Source organism: Salvelinus alpinus, chromosome 16, assembly GCF_045679555.1.
Source record: "Salvelinus alpinus chromosome 16, SLU_Salpinus.1, whole genome shotgun sequence".
Lineage (NCBI taxonomy): Eukaryota > Metazoa > Chordata > Actinopteri > Salmoniformes > Salmonidae > Salvelinus > Salvelinus alpinus.
In genome coordinates, this window is record NC_092101.1 from 15609305 (window position 1) to 15634926 (window position 25622).

Genomic DNA, 25622 nt, shown 5'->3' on the forward strand with positions numbered 1-25622 from the left:
TGTCTCTCCCCCTACTCCACTCTCTTAACCTAATTAGATGGCTGCTCCAGAGAACATCCGCAGGCACCGCTTATCTGTCCATAATAATGGATTTATAGCAACAGCACACAACCACTCCAATAACCAAATGGGACAGAGTAAGGTGGGGACTTAATATCGCCGCCGCCCTATCAACCAAATGGGACCATGGCTGCCCCACTTCCCAGAGCTAACCAGGGTGTTATCCTGTCGCAGGTGAGACATTTTCAGTTTATTTTTAGTGAAAAGTGCAGAAGCAACTGCGGCACGGTTCTTATTAGGGTCAGAGCAGTCGTAACAGGTCTGTAACCTGACAACCCCTTCAGAAAGGTAGCAATCTGGAACAATTTATACCCACGACGCCCTGTGTTACAGGGAGCGCTTATATGAACCAGTGAGCATGTTAGGTACCGAGATGGTGACCGTTGAAAGGTTAATAACTCTGTAAATGTATGGACCTGGTTTCAGCGAGTGTGTTGGATGCTAGGTGTGCTGCTCAGTAGAGTTGAGCCTCGCTTTTCAGGGCTTTGTGTGATACATCTTGGTCTATGTAGAGTAAGGCTGAGGCTGTGTACCTGGTCTCTGGAGAGGGCTGTGGGGCCGTGATGGTGGGCTCGCTGTCGTGTCTCTTCACCTCCACCTCCACCGTGATGGTCTGCTGCTCCTCCTCACGCACCTCCTCCTGAGTCCTACACACAAAAATGCGTAACGTAAGTACACACGCACACACACATTGAGTGAGCTCCAAAAGTATTGAGACAGACTATTACTGCATTGTCGGAAATAGAAGCACAAGCATTTCGCTACACTCGCATTAACATCTGCTAACCATGTGTATGTGACAAATAAAATTTGATTTGACAGTGACAAATCGTGTGTTGTTTCAGCTCTTTACTCCAGCACTTTGGATTTGAAATGATACTATGACTATGAGGTTAAAGTTCAAACTGTCAGCTTTAACACACACGCACACACAGGAAATACAACTGAGCGACAGGAAGGGTGGTCACGCCCATAAAAACACAGACCAACAGGCAGACCTGACACACCCTAGCCTAGTAGCCTTCCTCACTGGTCAGAGACAGAATGACTGGCGCTGTAAGAACACTAAACTACCAAGTCCTTTATGCAACGGAATAAGTTGTGCATTTCATACAGGCCATGCAGATTAGTTCTCTTACCTCCCGTCATGGCTGACAGACTGGGTGTGCCTCCTGCAGAGAAACAGACGGACAGAGAGACCACTAAGTTAATGGTGTTATAAGCCAGGGTGGGTTACATAAAATAGGCTCGATAGCTTTGACAGTTCAACACAATCAGTTATTGTTGGTTATTCAGTCATGAATATAACCATTATATTATGAACTGGGTGGTTTGAGTCCTGAATGCTGATTGGCTGACAGCCATGGTATATCAGACAGTATACCACGGATATGACAAAACATTTATTTTTACTGCTCTAATTACGTTGGTAACCAGTTTATAATAGCAATAAGGCACCTTGGGGGTTTGTGGTACAGTGGGGCAAAAAAGTATTTAGTCAGCCACCAATTGTGCAAGTTCTCCCACTTAAAAAGATGAGAGAGGCCTGTAATTTTCATCATAGGTACAACTATGACAGACAAAATGAGAAGAAAAAAAATCCAGAAAATCACATTGTAGGATTTTTAATGAATTTATTTGCAAATTATGGTGGAAAATAAGTATTTGGTCAATAACAAAAATGTATCTCAATACTTTGTTATATACCCTTTGTTGGCAATGACAGAGGTCAAACGTTTTCTGTAAGTCTTCACAAGGTTTTCACACACTGTTGCTGGTATTTTGGCCCATTCCTCCATGCAGATCTCCTCTAGAGCAGTGATGTTTTGGGGCTGTTGCTGGGCAACACGGACTTTCAACTCCCTCCAAAGATTTTCTATGGGGTTGAGATCTGGAGACTGGCTAGGCCACTCCAGGACCGAAATGCTTCTTACGAAGCCACTTCTTCGTTGCCCGGGCGGTGTGTTTGGGATCATTGTCATGCTGAAAGACCCAGCCACGTTTCATCTTCAATGCCCTTGCTGATGGTAGGCTTTGTTACTTTGGTCCCAGCTCTCTGCAGGTCATTCACTAGGTCCCCCCGTGTGGTTCTGGAATTTTTGCTCACCGTTCTTGTGATCATTTTGACCCCACGGGATGAGATCTTGCGTGGAGCCCCAGATCGAGGGAGATTATCAGTGGTCTTGTATGTCTTCCATTTCCTAATAATTGCTCCCACAGTTGATTTCTTCAAACCAAGCTGCTTACCTATTGCAGATTCAGTCTTCCCAGCCTGGTGCAGGTCTACAATTTTGTTTCTGGTGTCCTTTGACAGCTCTTTGGTCTTGGCCATAGTGGAGTTTGGAGATCTGCCAGGTCTGCCTGTTTAGATCTCCCGGGTGGCGCAGTGGTCTAGGGCACTGCATCGCAGTGCTAGCTGCGCCACCAGAGTCTCTGGGTTCGCGCCCAGGCTCTGTCGCAGCCGGCCGCAACCGGGAGATCCGTGGGGCGACGCACAATTGGCATAGCGTCGTCCGGGTTAGGGAGGGTTTGGCCGGTAGGGAGGGTTTGGCCGGTAGGGATATCCTTGTCTCAGTATGTAAAAAAAAAATTAAAAATGTTATAAAATGTATGCACTCTACTGTAAGTCGCTCTGGATAAGAGCGTCTGCTAAATGACTAAAATGTAAAAATGTAATGTAAATGGAGTGTGACTGTTTGAGGTTGTGGACAGGTGTCTTTTATACTGATATCAAGTTCAAACAGGTTCCATTAATACAGGTAACGAGTGGAGGACAGAGGAGCCTCTTAAAGAAGGTCTGTGAGAGCCAGAAATCTTGCTTGTTTGTAACCAAATACTTATTTTCCACCATAATTTGCAAATAAATTCATTAAAAATCCTACAATGTGATTTTCTGGATTTTCCCCCCTCATTTTGTCTGTCATAGTTGAAGTGTACCTATGATGAAAATTACAGGCCTCTCTCATCTTTTTAAGTGGGAGAACTTGCACAATTGGTGGCTGACTAAATACTTTTTTGCCCCACTGTATATGGCCAATATAGCACGGCTAACGGCTGTATGCAGGCACTCCGCGTTGCGTCATGCTTAAGAACATTCCTTAGCCATGGTATATTGGCCATATACCACACCTCCGCGTGCCTTATTGCTTAATTATACATCTTGACTTATTTTCTTCTTGTTTTTTATTTTCTTCTCATGAAAAGGACATGCTCCACATGCGTCATGAATACATGCTCCAGAAATAGGACATTGTGTCCATAGCGGTACCTTCTCTCAGAGCTGTTGTTCTGGTACCTGTAGCGGGGGTGCTCTGCCCCAGCGTCTGAGGGAGACCTCTCTGGGATGGACAGAGAGGTGGTGGAGGAGAGCGTGGTGGCGATGGAGGCTGTGGTCGCCTCCTCAAATGACGGAGGGGTGCAGGGGAGGAGGTCTGGTCGCCCTGAGAGAAAGAGAGAAGGGGGAGAGAGAATCAGAACAGGTTGACAAAACACCTGCATCCAGTCTCCGTTAACAGCTAGGTTAAAATGATAGCGCTGTGTGAATGTGATGGGGGGGGGTTTGCATGGTCTAGTACCCCCTACCCTCGTCCTCCAGCGTGGGGAAGCTGCGTGCTCCTCTCAGGTCGTAGATGTTGTCGTCTCTCTCCGAGGGCAGCTGGCTGGCTGACCAGGCGGCCCCGGGGCCAGTGTACTTAGTCACCGTCAGGCCAACACGGCCCTTCTTAATGGGAGAAGACTTCAAGGCTGCAGAACACACACAGAGGAATAACGTCACTAAGGGAACACTTGTCTTCTTATTCCCAAAGGGAATAGTACTGCTGAACAATTAATCAAATGGCCACGGGACTATTACATTGACCCCCCCCATTTGTTTTGTACACTGCTGCTACTCGCTGTTTATTGATTGAGTGTTCAATCTTTTCTAATACCGCCCAGTACAAAATACATAACGGAGTATTTGCAGTTCAAGTGAAAAAGTACATTCATTCATAAGACAAGAAGTTAATAGCCAACAGCAACCTTCAAGCATAACAATAAGTGAATTAAGCAGTGGAAGCGGTGTGTCTGTCAGTCTGACTGACTGGCAGTCTAGTCTAGTCTGATCAGGTCTACTCACAGGAGCTCTTCTTAAACACAGTGCTGCTCATAAATTTGAAGAACCTGTCTGCATAGAAGCCCGGCCGATGGACTGATACGGTGTCCTGAGAGAGAGAGAGAGCACAAGAGCGACAAAGAAAGAAAGATGGAGAGAAAAATGGTATGAGGAGAGAAAGACAAAGCGAACGAGAGAGCGGTAGAGGGAGAGAGAACAAAAATGCTGTACGTCCTCCTGCATGGCCTAGTGTATGAATCCTCTCTCTCTCTCTACAGGTGGCCAGAAGAAAACAACACTTCCACATCCCATTATTCAGAGGTAGACAACGAGAGCATCACTGCAGCTGAATAAATCCTGATGTGTGTATGTGTTGGTTGTGTTAACTCTGAGAATATATAGCCCTTCATCATTCACTCATTATGCTGGTTTCACAACACGTCACAGAGACAGGGTGAGAACATAAGGTGATATACACCAGGCTTGTTAGACAAGAGGGGGAGGGAAAAATAAGGAAGAAAGAAGGAAAGAGCAAAAAAAAGAGAGAGAGCGAGAGACTGTGGTTCTATACTAGGAGCACCCTGGAGCTGATGTCTGAGAGAAAAGGGGGGAGTGTGAGGTGCTTGAGGTCAGAGCCAGAGGATCTGTTAGAGATGAGGAGGAGGGAGCTCTTACTGGGTCACTGTGTACATGTGTATTGGACAGATTCAATAAGGAGACTACACACACACACTACTTAGACAAGTGGCCCGAAGGACCTATATTGTTGCCATGATACACAAGGCCAAACACACACAAAGGGCTACCCTGCTTCTCCTCAATAGCTTAACCTGTCTGTATAGCTGTGACTTCGTCAATCAATGCATGAGGGAAAAGAATGGCAGGGTATAGCGTACTCCCAGACAGAGGGGGGGAAAAGACAGACGCTAGCTTGCTGTTCAATGATTAAAACCACACAGCTGGTCACAGCTGTTTGTCTGGGAGGGGCTGGAGTAAGACAGACTGTCTTGTCCATAAAATGGACTAGGGACCAGGAGTTTTTCCTCAGCACATTTTTTTTATTTTTTTTATTTCACCTTTATTTAACCAGGTAGGCTAGTTGAGAACAAGTTCTCATTTGCAACTGCGACCTGGCCAAGATAAAGCATAGCAGTGTGAACAGACAACACAGAGTTACACATGGAGTAAACAATAAACAAGTCAATAACATGGTAGAAAAAAAAAAAGAGAATCTATATACAATGTGTGCAAAAGGCATGAGGTAGGCAATAAATCGAATAATTACAATTTAGCAGATTAACACTGGAGTGATAAATCATCAGATGATCATGTGCAAGAAGAGATACTGGTGTGCAAAAGAGCAGAAAAGTAAATAAATAAAAGCAGTATGGGGGGTGAGGTAGGTAAATTGGGTGGGTAGTTTACAGATGGACTATGTACAGCTGCAGCGATCGGTTAGCTGCTCGGATAGCAGATTTTTAAAGTTGTTGAGGGAGATAAAAGTCTCCAACTTCAGAGATTTTTGCAATTCGTTCCAGTCGCAGGCAGCAGAGAACTGGAAGGAAAGGCGTCCAAATGAGGTTTTGGCTTTAGGGATGATCAGTGAGATACACCTGCTGGAGCGCGTGTTGCAGGTGGGTGTAGCCATCGTGACCAGTGAACTGAGATAAGGCGGCACTTTACCTAGCATAGCCTTGTAGATGACCTGGAGCCAGTGGGTCTGACGACGAACATGTAGCGAGGGCCAGCCGACTAGGGCATACAGGTCGCAGTGGTGGGTCGTATAAGGTGCTTTAGTAACAAAACGAATGGCACTGTGATAAACTGCATCCAGTTTGCTGAGTAGAGTATTGGAAGCTATTTTGTAGATGACATCGCCGAAGTCGAGGATCGGTAGGATAGTCAGTTTTACTAGGGTAAGTTTGGCGGCGTGAGTGAAGGAGGCTTTGTTGCGGAATAGAAAGCCGATTCTTGCTTTGATTTTGGATTGGAGATGTTTGATATGAGTCTGGAAGGAGAGTTTGCAGTCTAGCCAGACACCTAGGTACTTATAGATGTCCACATATTCTAGGTCGGAACCGTCCAGGGTGGTGATGCTAGTCGGGCGTGCGGGTGCAGGCAGCGAACGGTTGAAAAGCATGCATTTGGTTTTACTAGCGTTTAAGAGCAGTTGGAGGCCACGGAAGGAGTGTTGTATGGCATTGAAGCTCGTTTGGATGACCTGACCTGACATGACCTGAGCGGGAAAAACTCTGGGCTCTACTCACAGGTCACATGATCAGGAAAGTCTTGGCCCCTAAGCATGACCTAAGAAAACCTCGACCAGTCACAAGACTTGGCAATAGAATAGCTCATAAGAAGAAAACATAGTGTTACATAACCCATAAGCCAGAGAAGAAACGGATATTGGAAATGATTATGTTCATAAAGAGCTCAGATATGATTACAGAGGCCACTGTAATAAGAAATACAAACGAAGAGGGATTATGATGAACGTGGAACTCACCCCATCATGAACCATAGCCTTCCATGTGTGCTCCAGCTTCTTTATTAGCCTGGAACCGGAAAGAAATAACAGTCAAACGTTTGATATTAAAAATGCATTAAGGTCACAGAGACAAATATAAACAGCGGCAGCCATCCACGGCTGTTTTCTACAGGCTGTTTTCTACACTGATGGAGGCTGAATATTTTGTTACTCTTATGAAGCTGGGAGGCTGGTTCTACATGACAGAGAGTGGCTGAATGAGTTATAATATATACTGAGCAAAAACATAAACGCAACACGCAACAATTTCAAAGATTTGACTGAATTACAGTTCATATAAGGAAATCAGTCAATTGAAATGTATTCATTAGGCCCTAATCTATGGATTTTACATGACTGGGAATACAGATATGTATCTGTTGATCACAGATACCTTAAAAAGAAAAGGTAAGGGCGTGGATCAGAAAACCAGTCAGTATCTGGTGTGGCCACCATTTGCCTCATGCCTCTTCGCATAGAGTTGATCAGGCTGTTGATTGTGGCCTGTGGAATGTTGTCCCACTCCTTTTCAATGGCGGTGCAAAGTTGCTGGATATTGGCGGGAACTGGAACACGCTGTCGTACACGTTGATCCAGAGCATCCCAAACATGCTCAATGGGTGACATGTCTGGTGAGTATGCAGGCAATGGTTGAACTGGGACATGTTCAGCTTCCAGGAATTGTGTACAGATTAGAGGTCGACCGATTAATCGGAATGGCCGATTAATTAGGGCCGATTTCAAGTTTTCATAACAATCGGAAATCGTTAATTTTGGACGCTGATTTTGCAGATTTATTATTATTTATTTTTTACACCTTTATTTAACTAGGCAAGTCAGTTAAGAACACATTCTTATTTTCAATGACGGCCTAGGAACGGTGTAACCCACCAGTTCTGCCCCTGAACTGCCTTGTCAGATTTTTACCTTGTCAGCTCAGGGATTCTATCTTGCAACCTTACGGTTAACTAGTCCAATGCTCTAACCACCTGCCTCACGAGGAGCCCGCCTGTTACGCGAATGCAGTAAGAAGCCAAGGTAAGTTGCTAGCTAGCATTAAACTTATCTTATAAAAAACAATCAATCAATCACTCATAATCCCTAGTTATAACTACACATGGTTGATGATATTACTAGTTTATCTAGCGTGTCCTGCGTTGCATATAATCGATGCAGTGCGCATTCGCGAAAAAGGACTGTCGTTGCTCCAACGTGTACCTAACCATAAACATCAATGCCTTTCTTAAAATCAATACACAGAAGTATATATTTTTAAACCTGCATATTTAGCTAAAAGAAATCCAGGTTAGCAGGCAATATTAGCAGGTGAAATTGTGTCACTTCTCTTGCATTCATTGCACGCAGAGTCAGGGTATATGCAACAGTTTGGGCCGCCTGGCTCATTGCGAACTAATTTGCCAGAATTTTACGTAATTATGGCATAACATTGAAGGTTGTGCAATGTAACAGGAATATTTAGACTGATGGATGCCTCCCGTTAGATAAAATACGGAACGGTTACGTATTTCACTGAAATAATAAATGTTTTGTTTTCGAGATGATAGTTTCCGGATTCGACCATATTAATGACCTAAGGCTCGTATTTCTGTGTGTTATTATGTTATAATTAAGTCTATGATTTGATAGAGCAGTCTGACTGAGCGATGGTGGGCATCAGCAGGCTCGTAAGCATTCATTCAAACAGCACTTTCGTGCGTTTTGCCAGCAGCTCTGCTGTTTATGAATTCAAAACTATCAACTCCCGAGATTAGGCTGGTGGAACCGATGTGAAATGGATAGCTAGTTAGCAGGGTGCGCGCTAATAGCGTTTCAAACGTCACTCGCTCTGAGACTTGGAGTAGTTGTTCCCCTTGCTCTGCATGGGTAACGCTGCTTCGACGGTGGCTGTTGTCGATGTGTTCCTGGTTCGAGCCCAGGTAGCGGCGAGGAGAGGGATGGAAGCTATACTGTTACACTGGCAATACTAAAGTGCCTATAAGAACATCCAATAGTCAAAGGTATATGAAATACAAATCGTATAGAGAGAAATAGTCCTATAATTCCTATAATAACTACAACCTAAAACTTCTTACCTGGGAATATTGAAGACTCATGTTAAAAGGAACCACCAGCTTTCATATGTTCTCATGTTCTGAGCAAGGAACTTAAATGTTAGCTTTCTTACATGGCACATATTGCACTTTTACTTTCTTCTCCAACACTTTGTTTTTGCATTATTTAAACCAAATTGAACATTATTGATGTATTATATTAAGTTAAAATAAGTGTTCATTCAGTATTGTTGTAATAAAAAATAAAAAAAACGTCCGATTAATTGGTATCGGCTTTTTTCGTCCTCCAATAATTGGTATCGGTATCGGCGTTGAAAAATCATAATCGGTCGACCTCTAGTACAGATTCTTGCGAAATGGGGGTGTGCGTTATCCTGCTGAAACATGAGGTGATGGCGGATAAAATGGCAAGACAATGGGCCTCAGGATCTCGTCACGTTATCTCGGTGCATTCAAATTGCCATCGATTAAAATGCAATTGTGTTCGTTGTCTGTAGCTTATGCCTGCCCATACCATAACCCCACCGCCACCATTGACATCAGCAAACTGCTCGCCCACACAACGCCATACACGTGGTCTGCGGTTGTGAGGCTGGTTGGACGCACTGACAAATTCTCTAAAACGATGAGGCAGCTTATGGTAGAGAAAATGAACATTCAGTTCTGGCAACAACTCTGGTGGACATTCCTGCAGTAAGCATGTCAATTGCTTTCTCCCTCAAAACTTGAGACATCTGTGGCATTGTGTTGTGTGACAAAACTGCACATTTTAGAGTGGCCTTTTATTGTCCCCCGCACAAGGTGCACCCGTTTAATGATCATGCTGTTTAATCAGCTTCTTGCTATGCCACACCTGTTAGATGGGTTGATTATCTAGGCAAAGGAGAAATGCTCACTAACAGGAATGTAAACAAATTTGCGCCAAAAAAAATAGAAATAAGTTTTAGTGCAAATGGAACATTTCTGTGATCTTTTATTTCTGCTCATGAAACATGGGACAAACACTTTACATGTTGCGTTTATATTTTTGTTCTGTGTAGTTACCTGGGTCACATTCATTAGGCCCCATACTGAAGAAAAGAGGGACTATCTGAACTTCTCCAATAAGAAATTTACGTTTTCATTTCCGTTCCAAAACGTTTTGCTACAGTGTGCCCTAATGAACACGACTCTGTATAATTGATATGATGTATGGGTACGTGTATGACTGAATGATGTATGATTATTACCTGTAGGATTGAAGGATGTCTATGATTCCGATGTAGAGGAGTAGACGCTCTCCTTTCCCATTGACTGCTGGGATGCCTCCCATCCTACAGAGACAAACATGAAGAGATGGAGTGAGATACAAAAAGTGACACTGACAAACAGAGATATACAAGGAGACAACAAGCAACACTCATACACACACCCAGCCTGTCACACGTCTCAGTCACTCACGTGTCGTCTGTTTCGATAGACTCCCCGCAGGCAGCCCCTCCCTGGATAGACTCCATGGCGGTGGAGTAGAGGGCCTTCTGGGCCACGGGCCTCTTCTGATCCTTCTCTCCTCCCTCCATCTGCTGCTCCCTCTCTGCCTGGTCAATGTTATGGACCCCCAGCAGCAAGCTGTAGTCCATGATCTTAAAGCTCTCCAGCACCTGGGAACATACACAGAGACATGGGTTCCAGTTATGGCACTGAGCCAGGCCGATCAACCCTATGAACAGGTCCACAGGTCAATGGGGTTCTTCTCAATGATCTTTTCTATTACAGTTCTGGGCATTAAAAAGTTAACCTGTACTGCAGTGCCATATAAAACATTTGCAACACAGTGGGTGACGTAATCGCACAGTCAGGGGCATATTTCAGAAATGTATTTAATTATGCTTGGCGTCAAAGAGAGTTTGTAATATTACATTTGCCCTCAACTGTAGATGCTAGGTTTCAAACCAGGTCAATGTGTAATTTAAACCCTTATAGCAATGGGTCCGAAAACCCGTCTGGTTTTCCTCACCAGACAGTCTCTCTGCAGGGTCTTGACCAGAGCGCTGTACATATCCTGGTCCAGCATCAGGCCATCCTGCAGATCCTGCATGAAGTCCAGGTCTTTGAAGGTGGGCTTGGCTTTCTGTCTCTCCTTCTTCGAGGCACAGCGTTTGTACGTGGAGCCCTTCAGGTCAAACTTGAGGTGCATGCGGACGGCGCGCGGTAGAACATTGTTCATGACCACCATGCGGATGTTCTTACCGCCAGATTGGATGCAGTACAGGCCGAAGAACTTGGGAAGCAGGGTGCGAGGGTTCTGGTTGAGGTTCTGGAGAGCGAGAGAGACAGTGTGAGAAAAAGACCGACGGCACCAAGACCAGACCAAGAGCACAGGGCAGTATTGGAACAAACAGTCCATAATTTGGTACCACCTGATTCTTCAAGACCAAACTAACCTTCAAAATATTCCAAACACATGAATAGGCAAAAAAGACCGAAAGCAGTAACCCAAAGCACGAGCCGTTTAAACAAATCTAATTCACCCTTCAGTAAAAATATCTCCTTATCATCAATCTTCCCCTTTAAATTAGGTTAACCAAGCGACACGTTGCAAAAACATTGACCTTAACCTCCTGAATCCCATTAAAGTAATGACAGAGGAGCCTGCTCCTTATCCACTCAAAAACAACCACTGCTGGCAGACAGACAGAGAGAGCGCAAGTGGGGGAGAGATAGAGAGGGAAAGAGGGGCGACAGACAGGGGTCGGAGGGGGCCAGATGGGCCGCAGGGCTCCAACAGCAGCCTGCTGAGGGGCCTTCAGGCTTTTAGGCCAAAGCCAGTGACCTTCAAAGGAGAGACTGACTGAGGCATGATAGAGAGTAGGAAGAAGAGAGGGATGGAGAGAAACAGAGGGAGAGAGGGAGGGAACCCATATCCTCCAGCCACAGATGACCCATCTGTCCATGAGTGGAGGGCACAGCGCTGACAAGTCAACAACAGACACGTGAGAGAGAGAGAGAGCGGGGGAGGAAAGACAGGGATAGAGAAAGAGAGATGTGAGAGGATGAGAACAAGTGAAAGCGTAACAGAGAATAGAGCTTGGCATGGAAACATATTAAATGATGGGGGGGGGAAACAGGCAAGGAAAATAATAGCATGAGTGTGCAAAACAAGTGTGAGGGGTAAAAGTGAGAGGGTGGCACGGACGTCTGTTACATCACCATGCTTTACATTATGCCCCCAGCCCAACCCAGTCCTGTCAGATGCAGCAGACGTGTAGAGTTGCTCTACTGCCTGTGTGTGTGTGTGTCTCCCCACTGTGTCTCAGTCAGTCAGTCTCAGTCTGTTATGGCTTCAGGCTATAGACAACCTGCATGGCTCAGAATCTCTCTGGGCTCCTTAACTCGTATACCTAAAACACCCATAAGAATCGTGCAACTGCAATGGTCTGGAGCCCAAATTGTGGAAAGGAACCTAAAATAGAAACATGGACATACATGGAGCTGTTGCTATTTAAACAGAGTTCTACTGAAGTGTGACCAGCATGGCTAACAAAGGCTCAACAACATCCTGCTTCTGTTACACAGTGACAAGGGCCTTACAAGACTCGATGACCTACAGTTATCTGCAGTCTAGACCAGGAATAGGCAACTGGCGACCCAGGCCCTCTGATCAATTTAGTCAGGTTCTCAACTTACTGCAGCGAGGTAGAATAGTAGAATACACACGGTGCAATTTTGAAATTTGGTTGTGCATCAACAGTTTCTCTCTTATATCGGGTCCCTGATTGTTACTCAATTAGCTCATGTCAGATAATAATTTTTTAGATTGGCAAGTTAGTCTAGCGGCCAGCTATCTAAACTTGTAGTGATCAAGGTCAAATTACTGCAAACATTTCTCTCCATCCTACGGCAAAATGTGTAGATTTGCAGGAAACTAGCTTTTAAAACAGCAACATTTTCTCTACAGCACATGGCAAAATGTGTAGAATTGCACAAAATTAACTCTAAAACACATGGAGTTCAGATGTTGTGGCCCTCCACCCCCATCAAAGTCACCAATCCCTCGTCTAGACAATGAATGTACCAAGGTGTAAAGCAGGTAGGCAGAGTTTGGGATTGGAGCAATGAAGTGTGTAAAGATGGGATCAGTAAAAACATGGGCTTCATGTTCCTTTGTGTCAGAAAATAAGGAATTTCTGATTCATCAGGGAAGATTGCGTCTCTGCTTGTAGAGTGTATGTTAGTGAGTGGGATTACAATGAAGAGTGTAGTATGTGAAAGAATTATGTAGGGTGTGTGCGCACGTGCATGCACGGGTATCTGTACGTGCATGCTTGTGTGTGTGTGTGTTTCTGTATATGCGTGAACACATGTGCGTTTGTGTATGTGTAAGTGCGTGCATGTGTGCGTATTGTGAGTGTGTATTGCGAGTGTGTATTGCGAGTGTGTATTGCGAGTGTGTATTGCGAGTGCGTATTGCGAGTGCGTATTGCGAGTGCGTATTGCGAGTGTGTGGGGTCACATCTCACCATGTAGTATCCAGGCAGCAGCTTCTGCAGAAACTCTGCCTCCTTGTGCATGACGGTCTTGATGATGAACTCATCGTCCTTGGTCAGGTAGAACACAGAGCCACTGGCCCCGGGGTTGGACAACTCAATCAGGGGCTCGTTACACAGGGAGTACTAGAGACACAGAGATAAAAGCACACATACACACAGCCACAGAGACAGAGGGACACTGGTCAGATTGGGTAAAAGCACTGAAAAACTGAAATAAAATAAAATTTCTGTTTGAAAACAAATATCACTTTTGGGGGTTAGATATTAATCCTCCTTAGAAAAGCAGTGAATCAAGACAATAGTTTCACCATAATCCATTACCTACGCCTTGTTGCGCTCCGTTATTTTCTTAAGAGACAGCAAAACGATTTCTGAAAACCCTGTCTATGTGGTAGTGGAAATGAGATGCTCTAATAAAGTGAGATGAAACAAGGACAAGCTAGAAACAACACCCTGTTGAAACACGCACAGCAGGAGACTGATGCATAAACATCCCAATCAGACAGTATTGGGAATGAGGGATAGAAGGACGGTCGGGAGGGGAGAACAGGATGGATGGAGAGAACGATTGAGAGTGTGAGACCCGAATGGGGGAGGGAGAGAGAGATGAGAAAGGAAAAGAAAGAGAGAGGAAGAGAGAAGAGTGAGGGAGATATAGGTAGAGAGAGGACGCGAGAGTAAGAGAGAAGGGACCCTGAGTGCAGAGAGCACGAGCACTGGCCCCAGGCACTGTGATGAATCACGGAGGCAGGAACACCTCGCACACACACGTGGCCAGTCTCACACACACACACACACTACATTTTATTTATTTTTTATTTTATTTAACCTTTATTTAACTGGACAAGCCAGTTAAGAACAAATTCTAATTTACAATGACGGCGTACACTGGCCAAACCCAGATGATGCTGGGCCAATTGTGCGCCGCCCTATGGGACTCCCAATCATGGCCGGTTGTGATTAGAGGTCGACCGATTAATCGGAATGGCCGATTAATTAGGGCCGATTTCAAGTTTTCATAACAATCGGCATTTTTGGACGCCGATTACATTGCACTCCACGAGGAGACTGGGTTGCAGGCTGACTACCTGTTATGCGAGTGCAGCAAGGAGCCAAGGTAAGGTGCTAGCTAGCATTAAACTTATCTTAGAAAAAACAATCCATCTTAACATAATCACTAGTTAACTACACATGGTTGATGATATTACTAGTTTATGTAGCTTGTCCTGCGTTGTATATAATCAATGCGGGGCCTGTTCATTTATCATTGAATCACAGCCTACTTCGCCAAACGGGGGATTTAACAAGCGCATTCGCGAAAAAAGCACTGTCGTTGCACCAATGTGTACCTAACCATAAACATCAATGCCTTTCTTAAAATCAACACAGAAGTATATATTTTTAAACTTGCATATTTAGTTAATATTGCCTGCTATCATGAATTTCTTTTAACTAGGGAAATTGTGTCACTTCTTTTACGTTCTGTTCAAGCAGAGTCCGGGTATATGCAGCAGTTTGGGGCGCCTGGCTCGTTGCGAACTGTGTGAAGACCATTTCTTACTAACAAAGACCGTAATTAATTTGCCAGAATTTTACATAATTATGACATACCGTTGAAGGTTGTGCAATGTAACAGCAATATTTAGACTTAGGGATGCCACCCGTTAGATAAAATACCGAACGGTTCCGTATTTCACTGAAAGAATAAAAGTTTTGTTTTCGAAATGATAGTTTCCGGATTTGACCATATTAATGACCAAAGGCTCGTATTTATGTGTGTTATTATATTATAATTAAGTCTATGATTTGATGGAGCAGTCTGAACGGTGGTAGGCAGCAGCAGGCTTGTAAGCATTCATTCAAACAGCACTTTCCTGCATTTGCCAGCAGCTCTTCGCTGTGCTTCAAGCATTGTGCTGTTTATGACTTCAAGCCTATCAACTCCCGAGATTAGGCTGGCAATACTAAAGTACCTATTAGAACATCCAATAGTCAAAGGTATATGAAACACAAATGGTATAGAGAGAAATAGTCCTATAATAACTACAACCTAAAACTTCTTACCTGGGAATATTGAATACTCATGTTAAAAGTAACCACCAGCTTTCATATGTTCTGAGCAAGGAACTTAAAGGTTATCTTTTTTACATGGCACATATTGCACTTTTACTTTCTTCTCCAACACTTTGTTTTTGCATTATTTAAACCAAATTGATCATGTTTCATTATTTATTTGAGACTAAATTGATTTTATTGATGTATTATATTAAGTTAAAATAAGTGTTCATTCAGTATTGTTGTAATTGTCATTATTACATATATATAGATATATATATATATATATATGGAGAGCCCTGATATATTGGGAGCCCTGAATGCAGACCCTCAGAGAGACAGATACACCTAATGCACAAAGGATCTTAAAATAGCCCAGGTCCATATGTTTATACATGAGACGGTCTGTTCCTTAAGGGGCTTCTGTAAAGAGCTGCTCAGGTTGGGCTGACATCTCATCTCTGCTGTGTTCCGCTGTGTGTGTCTAGACCAGAACCCCAGTGTGCTTAACACATAACCAACCCTAGGTTAATGACAGACAGAGAGACGCTTCACGATTCACTGCCCAAACGAATTGTGAACGTGTTACACCCCTGAAAAAGGGGAGAAAGAATCACGAGTGTGATACGGAATTGTTTCTTCAATGAAAACTTTAGTGCAAATCATTTTACATAAGTAACACATTTTACAGAATAACAGATCTACAGGAAATAGATAGTTTTGTAGGGTACAAGGCTTATTCAAGTCACAACAGTATACACTGTACATCACTGAAACAAATACTATTTCCAATATAACTGTCAAGCACAAAGCTTTAACTCAGTAAACCATAACTCAATTTATCAACAGGCAACAAAGTGTTTGAAAAACCATTACACAAATAACGCCGCAAAATATCTTATTAACAACGCACATGTTCATTCACAATCGACATAAAATGGCAGCTACGTAGCAGTACCTAGCAGTACGAAGCTATTCTTCGCTGCAACCGAGCAGGGCTCATATTACTCTCTGCAAACTTAACTAACTTCCTCAAAATGTTACTAAGACACACCTTAAACACTCTTGACATGTTAGCGAGTTATTACATTTAAATTACTCTTTTTTATCATCAATAACGTACCTGAAAAGGGGGGGAAAGAATCACGAGTGTGATACGGAATTGTTTCTTCAATGAAGACTTTAGTGCAATGAGAAAAAGACCGCGATTTCTCCGGGACCTTCAGTGGAGACCAGAGCAATCAATCTCAGGCTCATAGATTAAGAGCATTTAGTAGATCACAGATTAACACTTTTACCCACGACAAAATAAAGTAATCAACATAACGTTTACACATTCCTCTCACAATTCGTACCCTTTGTATGCTTGACGGATTTTAACACAATTATATAAATGTTATCAATCTATCAACTAATACTGAATGCATGATCTTCTTAACCTTAGATGTTTTAAGATCCTCACATACTATGAACTTACTAATACTTTTTAATGTATAACAGGCTATTAGTATTTCCTTTAACCTGTCACAAACGCAGCCCCCGGAGCGGTTAGCCCTTGTGGCTTGGACCATGGATTGTCCTGGGCTTGTTGCTGCCCTGCAACAACACCAGGTCTATTTTGCTCCAGAGAAGTAGCTCATTGTTCTCGTTGCCACCATCATCCCTGCGACCTGCCCTGTCTGCAACCGTGAGGGTAACAGCGTAGCCTACGTTGCTATGACAAAGACCAAAGCTGGTGAGAGTACTGATGAGGACAGTGGAGTCTCTCAATCACAGGTGAATGATCTTTTAAACAAACAAAAAGACTTCTACAAGCAGTTGTTACAACAAGAAAATAGCTTCAAGTGTTGTGTCCAAATACCGGTGGAGTCAACTACTAAAAGAATGGACGACCTGACCAGAGAGGTCCAGGACCTGAAGAACAGTTTGCAGTTCTACCAGGGTCAGCTCGATGAGTCTAAACAGGAGAACACCAAGATGACAGCAATCCATAAGTCATTGAGAGAGGACATCAGTTCTGTATGTGAATCCATGATAACAATGGAGAAATGAGCTTATCTAAAGGGGAAATAAAGATGGAACAACATTGTTGTGGACGGAATTGCAGAATCTCCACGAGACCTGGACGGAGTTTGAAGACAAAGTGATGGAAATTATCATTGAGAAACTGAAGATGGACAACAGGAAGACTGAGGTGGAGCGCGCCCACAGGACTGGAAAACCCACCACCGGCCCAGGTGTGTAACGGCCGTCCCTCGGTGAGTGAGTAGACCAAGGCGCAGCGGGTGATGAATACATAATGTTTATTTGACAAGACGGAAAAACACGAAACGAAATACACTTGAATGATTAACAAAATAACAAAACGAACTAGACAGACCTAAACTATGAACTTACATGAAACGAGGAACACATAAACAGGAACGACCGAACGAACGAGACGAGACAGTACCGTGTGGTGCAAAATACACAGACACAGCGACAATCACCCACAAACAAACAGTGAGAACAACCTACCTTAATATGACTCTCAATTAGAGGAAAACGCAAAACACCTGCCTCTAATTAAGAGCCATACCAGGCAACCCAAAACCAACATAGAAACAGAAAACATAGACTGCCCACCCAAAACTCACGCCCTGACCATCACACACATACAAAACAACAGAAAACAGGTCAGGAACGTGACAGAACCCCCCCCTCAAGGTGAAAACGCCGGGCGCACCAGCACAAAGTCCAGGGGAGGGTCTGGGTGGGCATCTGACCACGGTGGTGGCTCAGGCTCCGGACGCTGTCCCCACACCACCATAGTCACTCCCCGCTTCTGTATCCCCCTCCCAATGACCACCCTCCAACTAAAACCACCTAAATGAAGGGGCAGCACCGGGATAAGGGGCAGCACCGGGATAAGGGGCAGCACCGGGATAAGGGGCAGCACCGGGATAAGGGGCGGCAGGTCCTGGCTGAGGGACTCTGGCAGGTCCTGGCTGAGGGACTCTGGCAGGTCCTGGCTGAGGGACTCTGGCAGGTCCTGGCTGAGGGACTCTGGCAGGTCCTGGCTGAGGGACTCTGGCAGGTCCTGGCTGAGGGACTCTGGCAGGTCCTGGCTGAGGGACTCTGGCAGGTCCTGGCTGAGGGACTCTGGCAGGTCCTGGCTGAGGGACTCTGGCAGGTCCTGGCTGAGGGACTCTGGCAGGTCCTGGCTGAGGGACTCTGGCAGGTCCTGGCTGAGGGACTCTGGCAGGTCCTGGCTGAGGGACTCTGGCAGGTCCTGGCTGAGGGACTCTGGCAGGTCCTGGCTGGACGGCTCTGGCTGATCCGGTCTGGCGGAAGGCTCTGGCTGATCCGGTCTGGCGGAAGGCTCTGGCTGATCCGGTCTGGCGGAAGGCTCTGGCTGATCCGGTCTGGCGGAAGGCTCTGGCTGATCCGGTCTGGCGGAAGGCTCTGGCTGATCCGGTCTGGCGGAAGGCTCTGGCTGATCCGGTCTGGCGGAAGGCTCTGGCTGATCCGGTCTGGCGGAAGGCTCTGGCTGATCCGGTCTGGCGGAAGGCTCTGGCTGATCCGGTCTGGCGGAAGGCTCTGGCTGATCCGGTCTGGCGGAAGGCTCCGTAGGCTCTTGGCAGACGGGCGGCTTTGCAGGCTCATGGCAGACGGGCAGCTTTGCAGGCTCATGGCAGACGGGCAGTTCAGGCGCCGTTGGGCAGACGGGCAGTTCAGGCGCCGCTGGGCAGACGGGCAGTTCAGGTGCCGCTGGGCAGACGGGCAGTTCAGGCGCCGCTGGGCAGACGGGCAGTTCTGTAGGGAGGAGACGGAGAGACAGCCTGGTGCGCGGTACCGGAACTGGAGGCACTGGGCTGGAGACACGCACCATAGGGAGAGTGCGTGGAGGAGGAACAGGGCTCTGGAGATGCACTGGAAGCCTGGTGCGTGGTGTCGGCACTGGTGGTACTAGGCTGGGGCGGGAAGGTGGCGCCGGATATACCGGACCGTGAAGGAGGACACGTGCTCTTGAGCACCGAGCCTCCCCAACCTTACCAGGTTGAATGGTCCCCGTAGCCCTGCCAGTGCGGCGAGGTGGAATAGCCCGCACTGGGCTATGCAGGCGAACCGGGGACACCACCTGTAAGGCTGGTGCCATGTACGCCGGCCCGAGGAGACGTACTGGAGACCAGATACGTTGGGCCGGCTTCATGGCACTCGGCTCGATGCCCAACCTAGCCCTCCCAGTGCGGCAAGGTGGAATAGCCCGCACTGGGCTAAGCACGCGTACTGGGGACACCGTGCGCTTTACCGCATAACACGGTGTCTGACCAGTACGACGCCCTCTTACTCCACGGCAAGCCCGGGGAGTTGGCTCAGGTATCCAACCCGGCTTCGCCACACTCCCCTTTAGCCCCCCCCCCCCCCCCCAAGAAATTTTTGGGTGTTACTCACGGGCCTCCAGCCTTGCTTCCGTGCTGCCTCCTCATAACGTCGCCTCTCCGCTTTCGCTGCCTCCAGCTCCGCTTTGGGGCGGCGACACTCCACTGGCTCTGCCCAGGGTCCTTTACCGTCCAGGATCTCTTCCCATGTCCAATCCTCCTTTTCCCACTGCTGCTGTCGTGGCTGTCCGTTAACCCGCTGCTTGATCTGGGTTTGGTGGGTGATTCTGTAACGGCCGTCCCTCGGTGAGTGAGTAGACCAAGGCGCAGCGGGTGATGAATACATAATGTTTATTTGACAAGACGGAAAAACACGAAACGAAATACACTTGAATGATTAACAAAATAACAAAACGAACTAGACAGACCTAAACTATGAACTTACATGAAACGAGGAACACATAAACAGGAACGACCGACCGAACGAGACGAGACAGTACCGTGTGGTGCAAAATACACAGACACAGCGACAATCACCCACAAACAAACAGTGAGAACAACCTACCTTAATATGACTCTCAATTAGAGGAAAACGCAAAACACCTGCCTCTAATTAAGAGCCATACCAGGCAACCCAAAACCAACATAGAAACAGAAAACATAGACTGCCCACCCAAAACTCACGCCCTGACCATCACACACATACAAAACAACAGAAAACAGGTCAGGAACGTGACAAGGTGACAGGCCCAGGTGACAGGCCCAGGCCGATAGTGGTCAAGTTCCTGAGGTTCAAGGACAAGCTAGCTGTTCTGGAAAGAGACAAAAACTTCAAAGGGACGTACATCTTCCTCAACGAGGACTATCCTGAAGCTGTGCGCCAGAAGAGGGAAAAACGTATCCCAGCCATTAAAGCTGTCCACCCTCCCTCCCAAAAGCCTGGAAGGGATAAGAGAGCCAAGCCTGTGGGTTTGTAGCTTCAACCCGGCAGCACACACACACCAACTGATTAATGGACTGCTGAATTTTATGTTTTTTTTCTCTTGCTTTGTTTGCTCTTTTCCGTATTAAGTCTATTTCCGATAAGCTACCCAGGAAAGGGCAAAAACAATTGCCCATATTAATATGTAAAGTTCATGAAATTAATAACTTGCTAACATCAGATAACATTCATATATTAGTAATTTCTGAGACTCACTTAGATAATTCCTTTGATTATACAGCAGTAGCAATACAAGCAGTAACATTTACAGAAGAGACAGGAATGCTTATGGGGGAGGTATTGCTATATATACCTCCCCCATATATTAATATGGGCAATTGTTTTTGCCCTTTCCTGGGTAGCTTATCAGACGAGACATATATACAGTGGGGAGAACAAGTATTTGATACACTGCCGATTTTGCAGGTTTTCCTACTTACAAAGCATGTAGAGGTCTGTCATTTTTATCATAGGTACACTTCAACTGTGAGAGACGAAATCTAAAACAAAAATCCAGAAAATCACATTGTATGATTTTTAAGTAATTAATTTGCATTTTATTGCATGACATAAGTATTTGATCACCTACCAACCAGTAAGAATTCCGGCTCTCACAGACCTGTTAGTTTTTCTTTAAGAAGCCCTCCTGTTCTCCACTCATTACCTGTATTAACTGCACCTGTTTGAACTCGTTACCTGTATAAAAGACACCTGTCCACACACTCAATCAAACAGACTCCAACCTCTCCACAATGGCCAAGACCAGAGAGCTGTGTAAGGACATCAGGGATAAATTGTAGACCTGTACAAGGCTGGGATGGGCTACAGGACAATAGCCAAGCAGCTTGGTGAGAAGGCAACAACTGTTGGCACAATTATTAGAAAATGGAAGAAGTTCAAGATGACGGTCAATCACCCTCGGTCTGGGGCTCCATGCAAGATCTCACCTCGTGGGGCATCAATGATCATGAGGAATGTGAGGGATCAGCCCAGAACTACACGGCAGGACCTGGTCAATGACCTGAAGAGAGCTGGGACCACAGTCTCAAAGAAAACCATTAGTAACACACTACGCCGTCATGGATTAAAATCCTGCAGCGCACGCAAGGTCCCCCTGCTCAAGCCAGCGCATGTCCAGGCCCGTCTGAAGTTTGCCAATGACCATCTGGATGATCCAGAGGAGGAATGGGAGAAGGTCATGTGGTCTGATGAGACAAAAATAGAGCTTTTTGCTCTAAACTCCACTCGCCGTGTTTGGAGGAATAGAAGGATGAGTACAACCCCAAGAACACCATCCCAACCGTGAAGCATGGAGGTGGAAACATCATTCTTTGGGGATGCTTTTCTGCAAAGGGGACAGGACGACTGCACCGTATTGAAGGGAGGATGGATGGGGCCATGTATCGCGAGATCTTGACCAACAACCTCCTTCCCTCAGTAAGAGCATTGAAGATGGGTCGTGGCTGGGTCTTCCAGCATGACAACGACCCGAAACACACAGCCAGGGCAACTAAGGAGTGGCTCCGTAAGAAGTATCTCAAGGTCCTGGAGTGGCCTAGCCAGTCTCCAGACCTGAACCCAATAGAAAATCTTTGGAGGGAGCCGAAAGTCCGTATTGCCCAGCGACAGCCCCGAAACCTGAAGGATCTGGAGAAGGTCTGTATGGAGGAGTGGGCCAAAATCCCTGCTGCAGTGTGTGCAAACCTGGTCAAGAACTACAGGAAACGTATGATCTCTGTAATTGCAAACTAAGGTTTCTGTACCAAATATTCAGTTCTGCTTTTCTGATGTATCAAATACTTATGTCATGCAATAAAATGCAAATTAATTACTTAAAAATCATACAATGTGATTTTCTGGATTTTTGTCAGTGTATCAAATACTTGTTCTCCCCACTGTATATATATATATAGATATATATATACAGTGGGGAGAACAAGTATTTGATACACCGCCGATTTTGCAGGTTTTCCTACTTACAAAGCATGTAGAGGTCTGTCATTTTTATCATAGGTACACTTCAACTGTGAGAGACAGAATCTAAAACAAAAATCCAGAAAATCACATTGTATAATTTTTAAGTAATTAATTTGCATTTTATTGCATGACATAAGTATTTGATACATCAGAAAAGCAGAACTTAATATTTGGTACAGAAACCTTTGTTTGCAATTACAGAGTTCATACGTTTCCTGTAGTTCTTGACCAGGTTTGCACACACTGCAGCAGGGATTTTGGCCCACTCCTCCATACAGACCTTCTCCAGATCCTTCAGGTTTCGGGGCTGTCGCTGGGCAATACGGACTTTCAGCTCCCTCCAAAGATTTTCTATTGGGTTCAGGTCTGGAGACTGTCTAGGCCACTCCAGGACCTTGAAATGCTTCTTACGGAGCCACTCCTTAGTTGCCCTGGCTGTGTGTTTCGGGTCGTTGTCATGCTGGAAGACCCAGCCAAGACCCATCTTCAATGCTCTTACTGAGGGAAGGAGGTTGTTGGCCAAGATCTCGCGATACATGGCCCCATCCATCCTCCCCTCAATACGGTGCAGTCGTCCTGTCCCCTTTGCATAAAAGCATCCCCAAAGAATGATGTTTCCACCTCCATGCTTCACGGTTGGGATGGTGTTCTTGGGGTTGTACTCATCCTTCTTCTTCCTCCAAACACGGCGAGTGGAGTTTAGACCAAAAAGCTCTATTTTTGTCTCATCAGACCACATGACCTTCTCCCATTCCTCCTCTGGATCATCCAGATGGTCATTGGCAAACTTCAGACGGGCCTGGACATGCACTGGCTTGAGCAGGGGGACCTTGCGTGCACTGCAGGATTTTAATCCATGACGGCGTGGTGTGTTACTAAAGGTTTTCTTTGAGATTGTGGTCCCAGCTCTCTTCAGGTCATTGACCAGGTCCTGCCGTGTAGTTCTGGGCTGATCCCTCACCTTCTTCATGATCATTGATGCCCCACGAGGTGAGATCTTGCATGGAGCCCCAGACCGAGGGTGATTGACCGTCATCTTGAACGTCTTCCATTTTCTAATAATTGCGCCAACAGTTGTTGCCTTCTCACCAAGCTGTTTTTCTATTGTCCTGTAGCCCATCCCAGCCTTGTGCAGGTCTACAATTTTATCCCTGATGTCCTTACACAGCTCTCTGGTCTTGGCCATTGTGGAGAGGTTGGAGTCTGTTTGATTGAGTGTGTGGACAGGTGTCTTTTATACAGGTAACGAGTTCAAACAGGTGCAGTTAATACAGGTAATGAGTGGAGAACAGGAGGGCTTCTCAAAGAAAAACTAACAGGTCTGTGAGAGCCGGAATTCTTACTGGTTGGTAGGTGATCAAATACTTATGTCATGCAATAAAATGCAAATTAATTACTTAAAAATCATACAATGTGATTTTCTGGATTTTTGTTTTAGATTCCGTCTCTCACAGTTGAAGTGTACCTATGATAAAAAGTACAGACCTCTACATGCTTTGTAAGTAGGAAAACCTGCAAAATTGACAGTGTATCAAATACTTGTTCTCCCCACTGTATATATATATATAGATATATATATACAGTGGGGAGAACAAGTATTTGATACACCGCCGATTTTGCAGGTTTTCCTACTTACAAAGCATGTAGAGGTCTGTCATTTTTATCATAGGTACACTTCAACTGTGAGAGACAGAATCTAAAACAAAAATCCAGAAAATCACATTGTATAATTTTTAAGTAATTAATTTGCATTTTATTGCATGACATAAGTATTTGATACATCAGAAAAGCAGAACTTAATATTTGGTACAGAAACCTTTGTTTGCAATTACAGAGTTCATACGTTTCCTGTAGTTCTTGACCAGGTTTGCACACACTGCAGCAGGGATTTTGGCCCACTCCTCCATACAGACCTTCTCCAGATCCTTCAGGTTTCGGGGCTGTCGCTGGGCAATACGGACTTTCAGCTCCCTCCAAAGATTTTCTATTGGGTTCAGGTCTGGAGACTGTCTAGGCCACTCCAGGACCTTGAAATGCTTCTTACGGAGCCACTCCTTAGTTGCCCTGGCTGTGTGTTTCGGGTCGTTGTCATGCTGGAAGACCCAGCCAAGACCCATCTTCAATGCTCTTACTGAGGGAAGGAGGTTGTTGGCCAAGATCTCGCGATACATGGCCCCATCCATCCTCCCCTCAATACGGTGCAGTCGTCCTGTCCCCTTTGCATAAAAGCATCCCCAAAGAATGATGTTTCCACCTCCATGCTTCACGGTTGGGATGGTGTTCTTGGGGTTGTACTCATCCTTCTTCTTCCTCCAAACACGGCGAGTGGAGTTTAGACCAAAAAGCTCTATTTTTGTCTCATCAGACCACATGACCTTCTCCCATTCCTCCTCTGGATCATCCAGATGGTCATTGGCAAACTTCAGACGGGCCTGGACATGCACTGGCTTGAGCAGGGGGACCTTGCGTGCACTGCAGGATTTTAATCCATGACGGCGTGGTGTGTTACTAAAGGTTTTCTTTGAGATTGTGGTCCCAGCTCTCTTCAGGTCATTGACCAGGTCCTGCCGTGTAGTTCTGGGCTGATCCCTCACCTTCTTCATGATCATTGATGCCCCACGAGGTGAGATCTTGCATGGAGCCCCAGACCGAGGGTGATTGACCGTCATCTTGAACGTCTTCCATTTTCTAATAATTGCGCCAACAGTTGTTGCCTTCTCACCAAGCTGTTTTTCTATTGTCCTGTAGCCCATCCCAGCCTTGTGCAGGTCTACAATTTTATCCCTGATGTCCTTACACAGCTCTCTGGTCTTGGCCATTGTGGAGAGGTTGGAGTCTGTTTGATTGAGTGTGTGGACAGGTGTCTTTTATACAGGTAACGAGTTCAAACAGGTGCAGTTAATACAGGTAATGAGTGGAGAACAGGAGGGCTTCTCAAAGAAAAACTAACAGGTCTGTGAGAGCCG

General features: G+C 45.6%; 1 protein-coding gene across 5 annotated transcripts in view; it reads right to left on the reverse strand.

Annotated features, from left to right (window-relative positions):
• The window catches only part of pip5k1ca (phosphatidylinositol-4-phosphate 5-kinase, type I, gamma a), a 106159-nt gene that overhangs the window by 14051 nt on the left and 66486 nt on the right, over window positions 1-25622 (reverse strand). For 4 of the 5 annotated variants that reach the window (XR_011668288.1, XM_071345017.1, XM_071345015.1 and 1 more), the window contains 10 exons: window positions 13252-13404; window positions 10749-11048; window positions 10193-10392; window positions 9982-10065; window positions 6660-6708; window positions 4178-4262; window positions 3643-3804; window positions 3329-3500; window positions 1200-1232; window positions 594-707 (listed from right to left, as the gene is read on the reverse strand). Coding sequence is in view for 4 of the 5 variants with exons in the window: in XM_071345017.1 (XP_071201118.1) it covers window positions 594-707; window positions 1200-1232; window positions 3329-3500; window positions 3643-3804; window positions 4178-4262; window positions 6660-6708; window positions 9982-10065; window positions 10193-10392; window positions 10749-11048; window positions 13252-13404 (1352 nt within the window). In the remaining variant the exon portion in view is untranslated. The remainder of the gene's footprint in view (window positions 1-593; window positions 708-1199; window positions 1233-3328; window positions 3501-3642; window positions 3805-4177; window positions 4263-6659; window positions 6709-9981; window positions 10066-10192; window positions 10393-10748; window positions 11049-13251; window positions 13405-25622) is intronic. The other variant, XM_071345016.1, reaches the window with a different exon arrangement.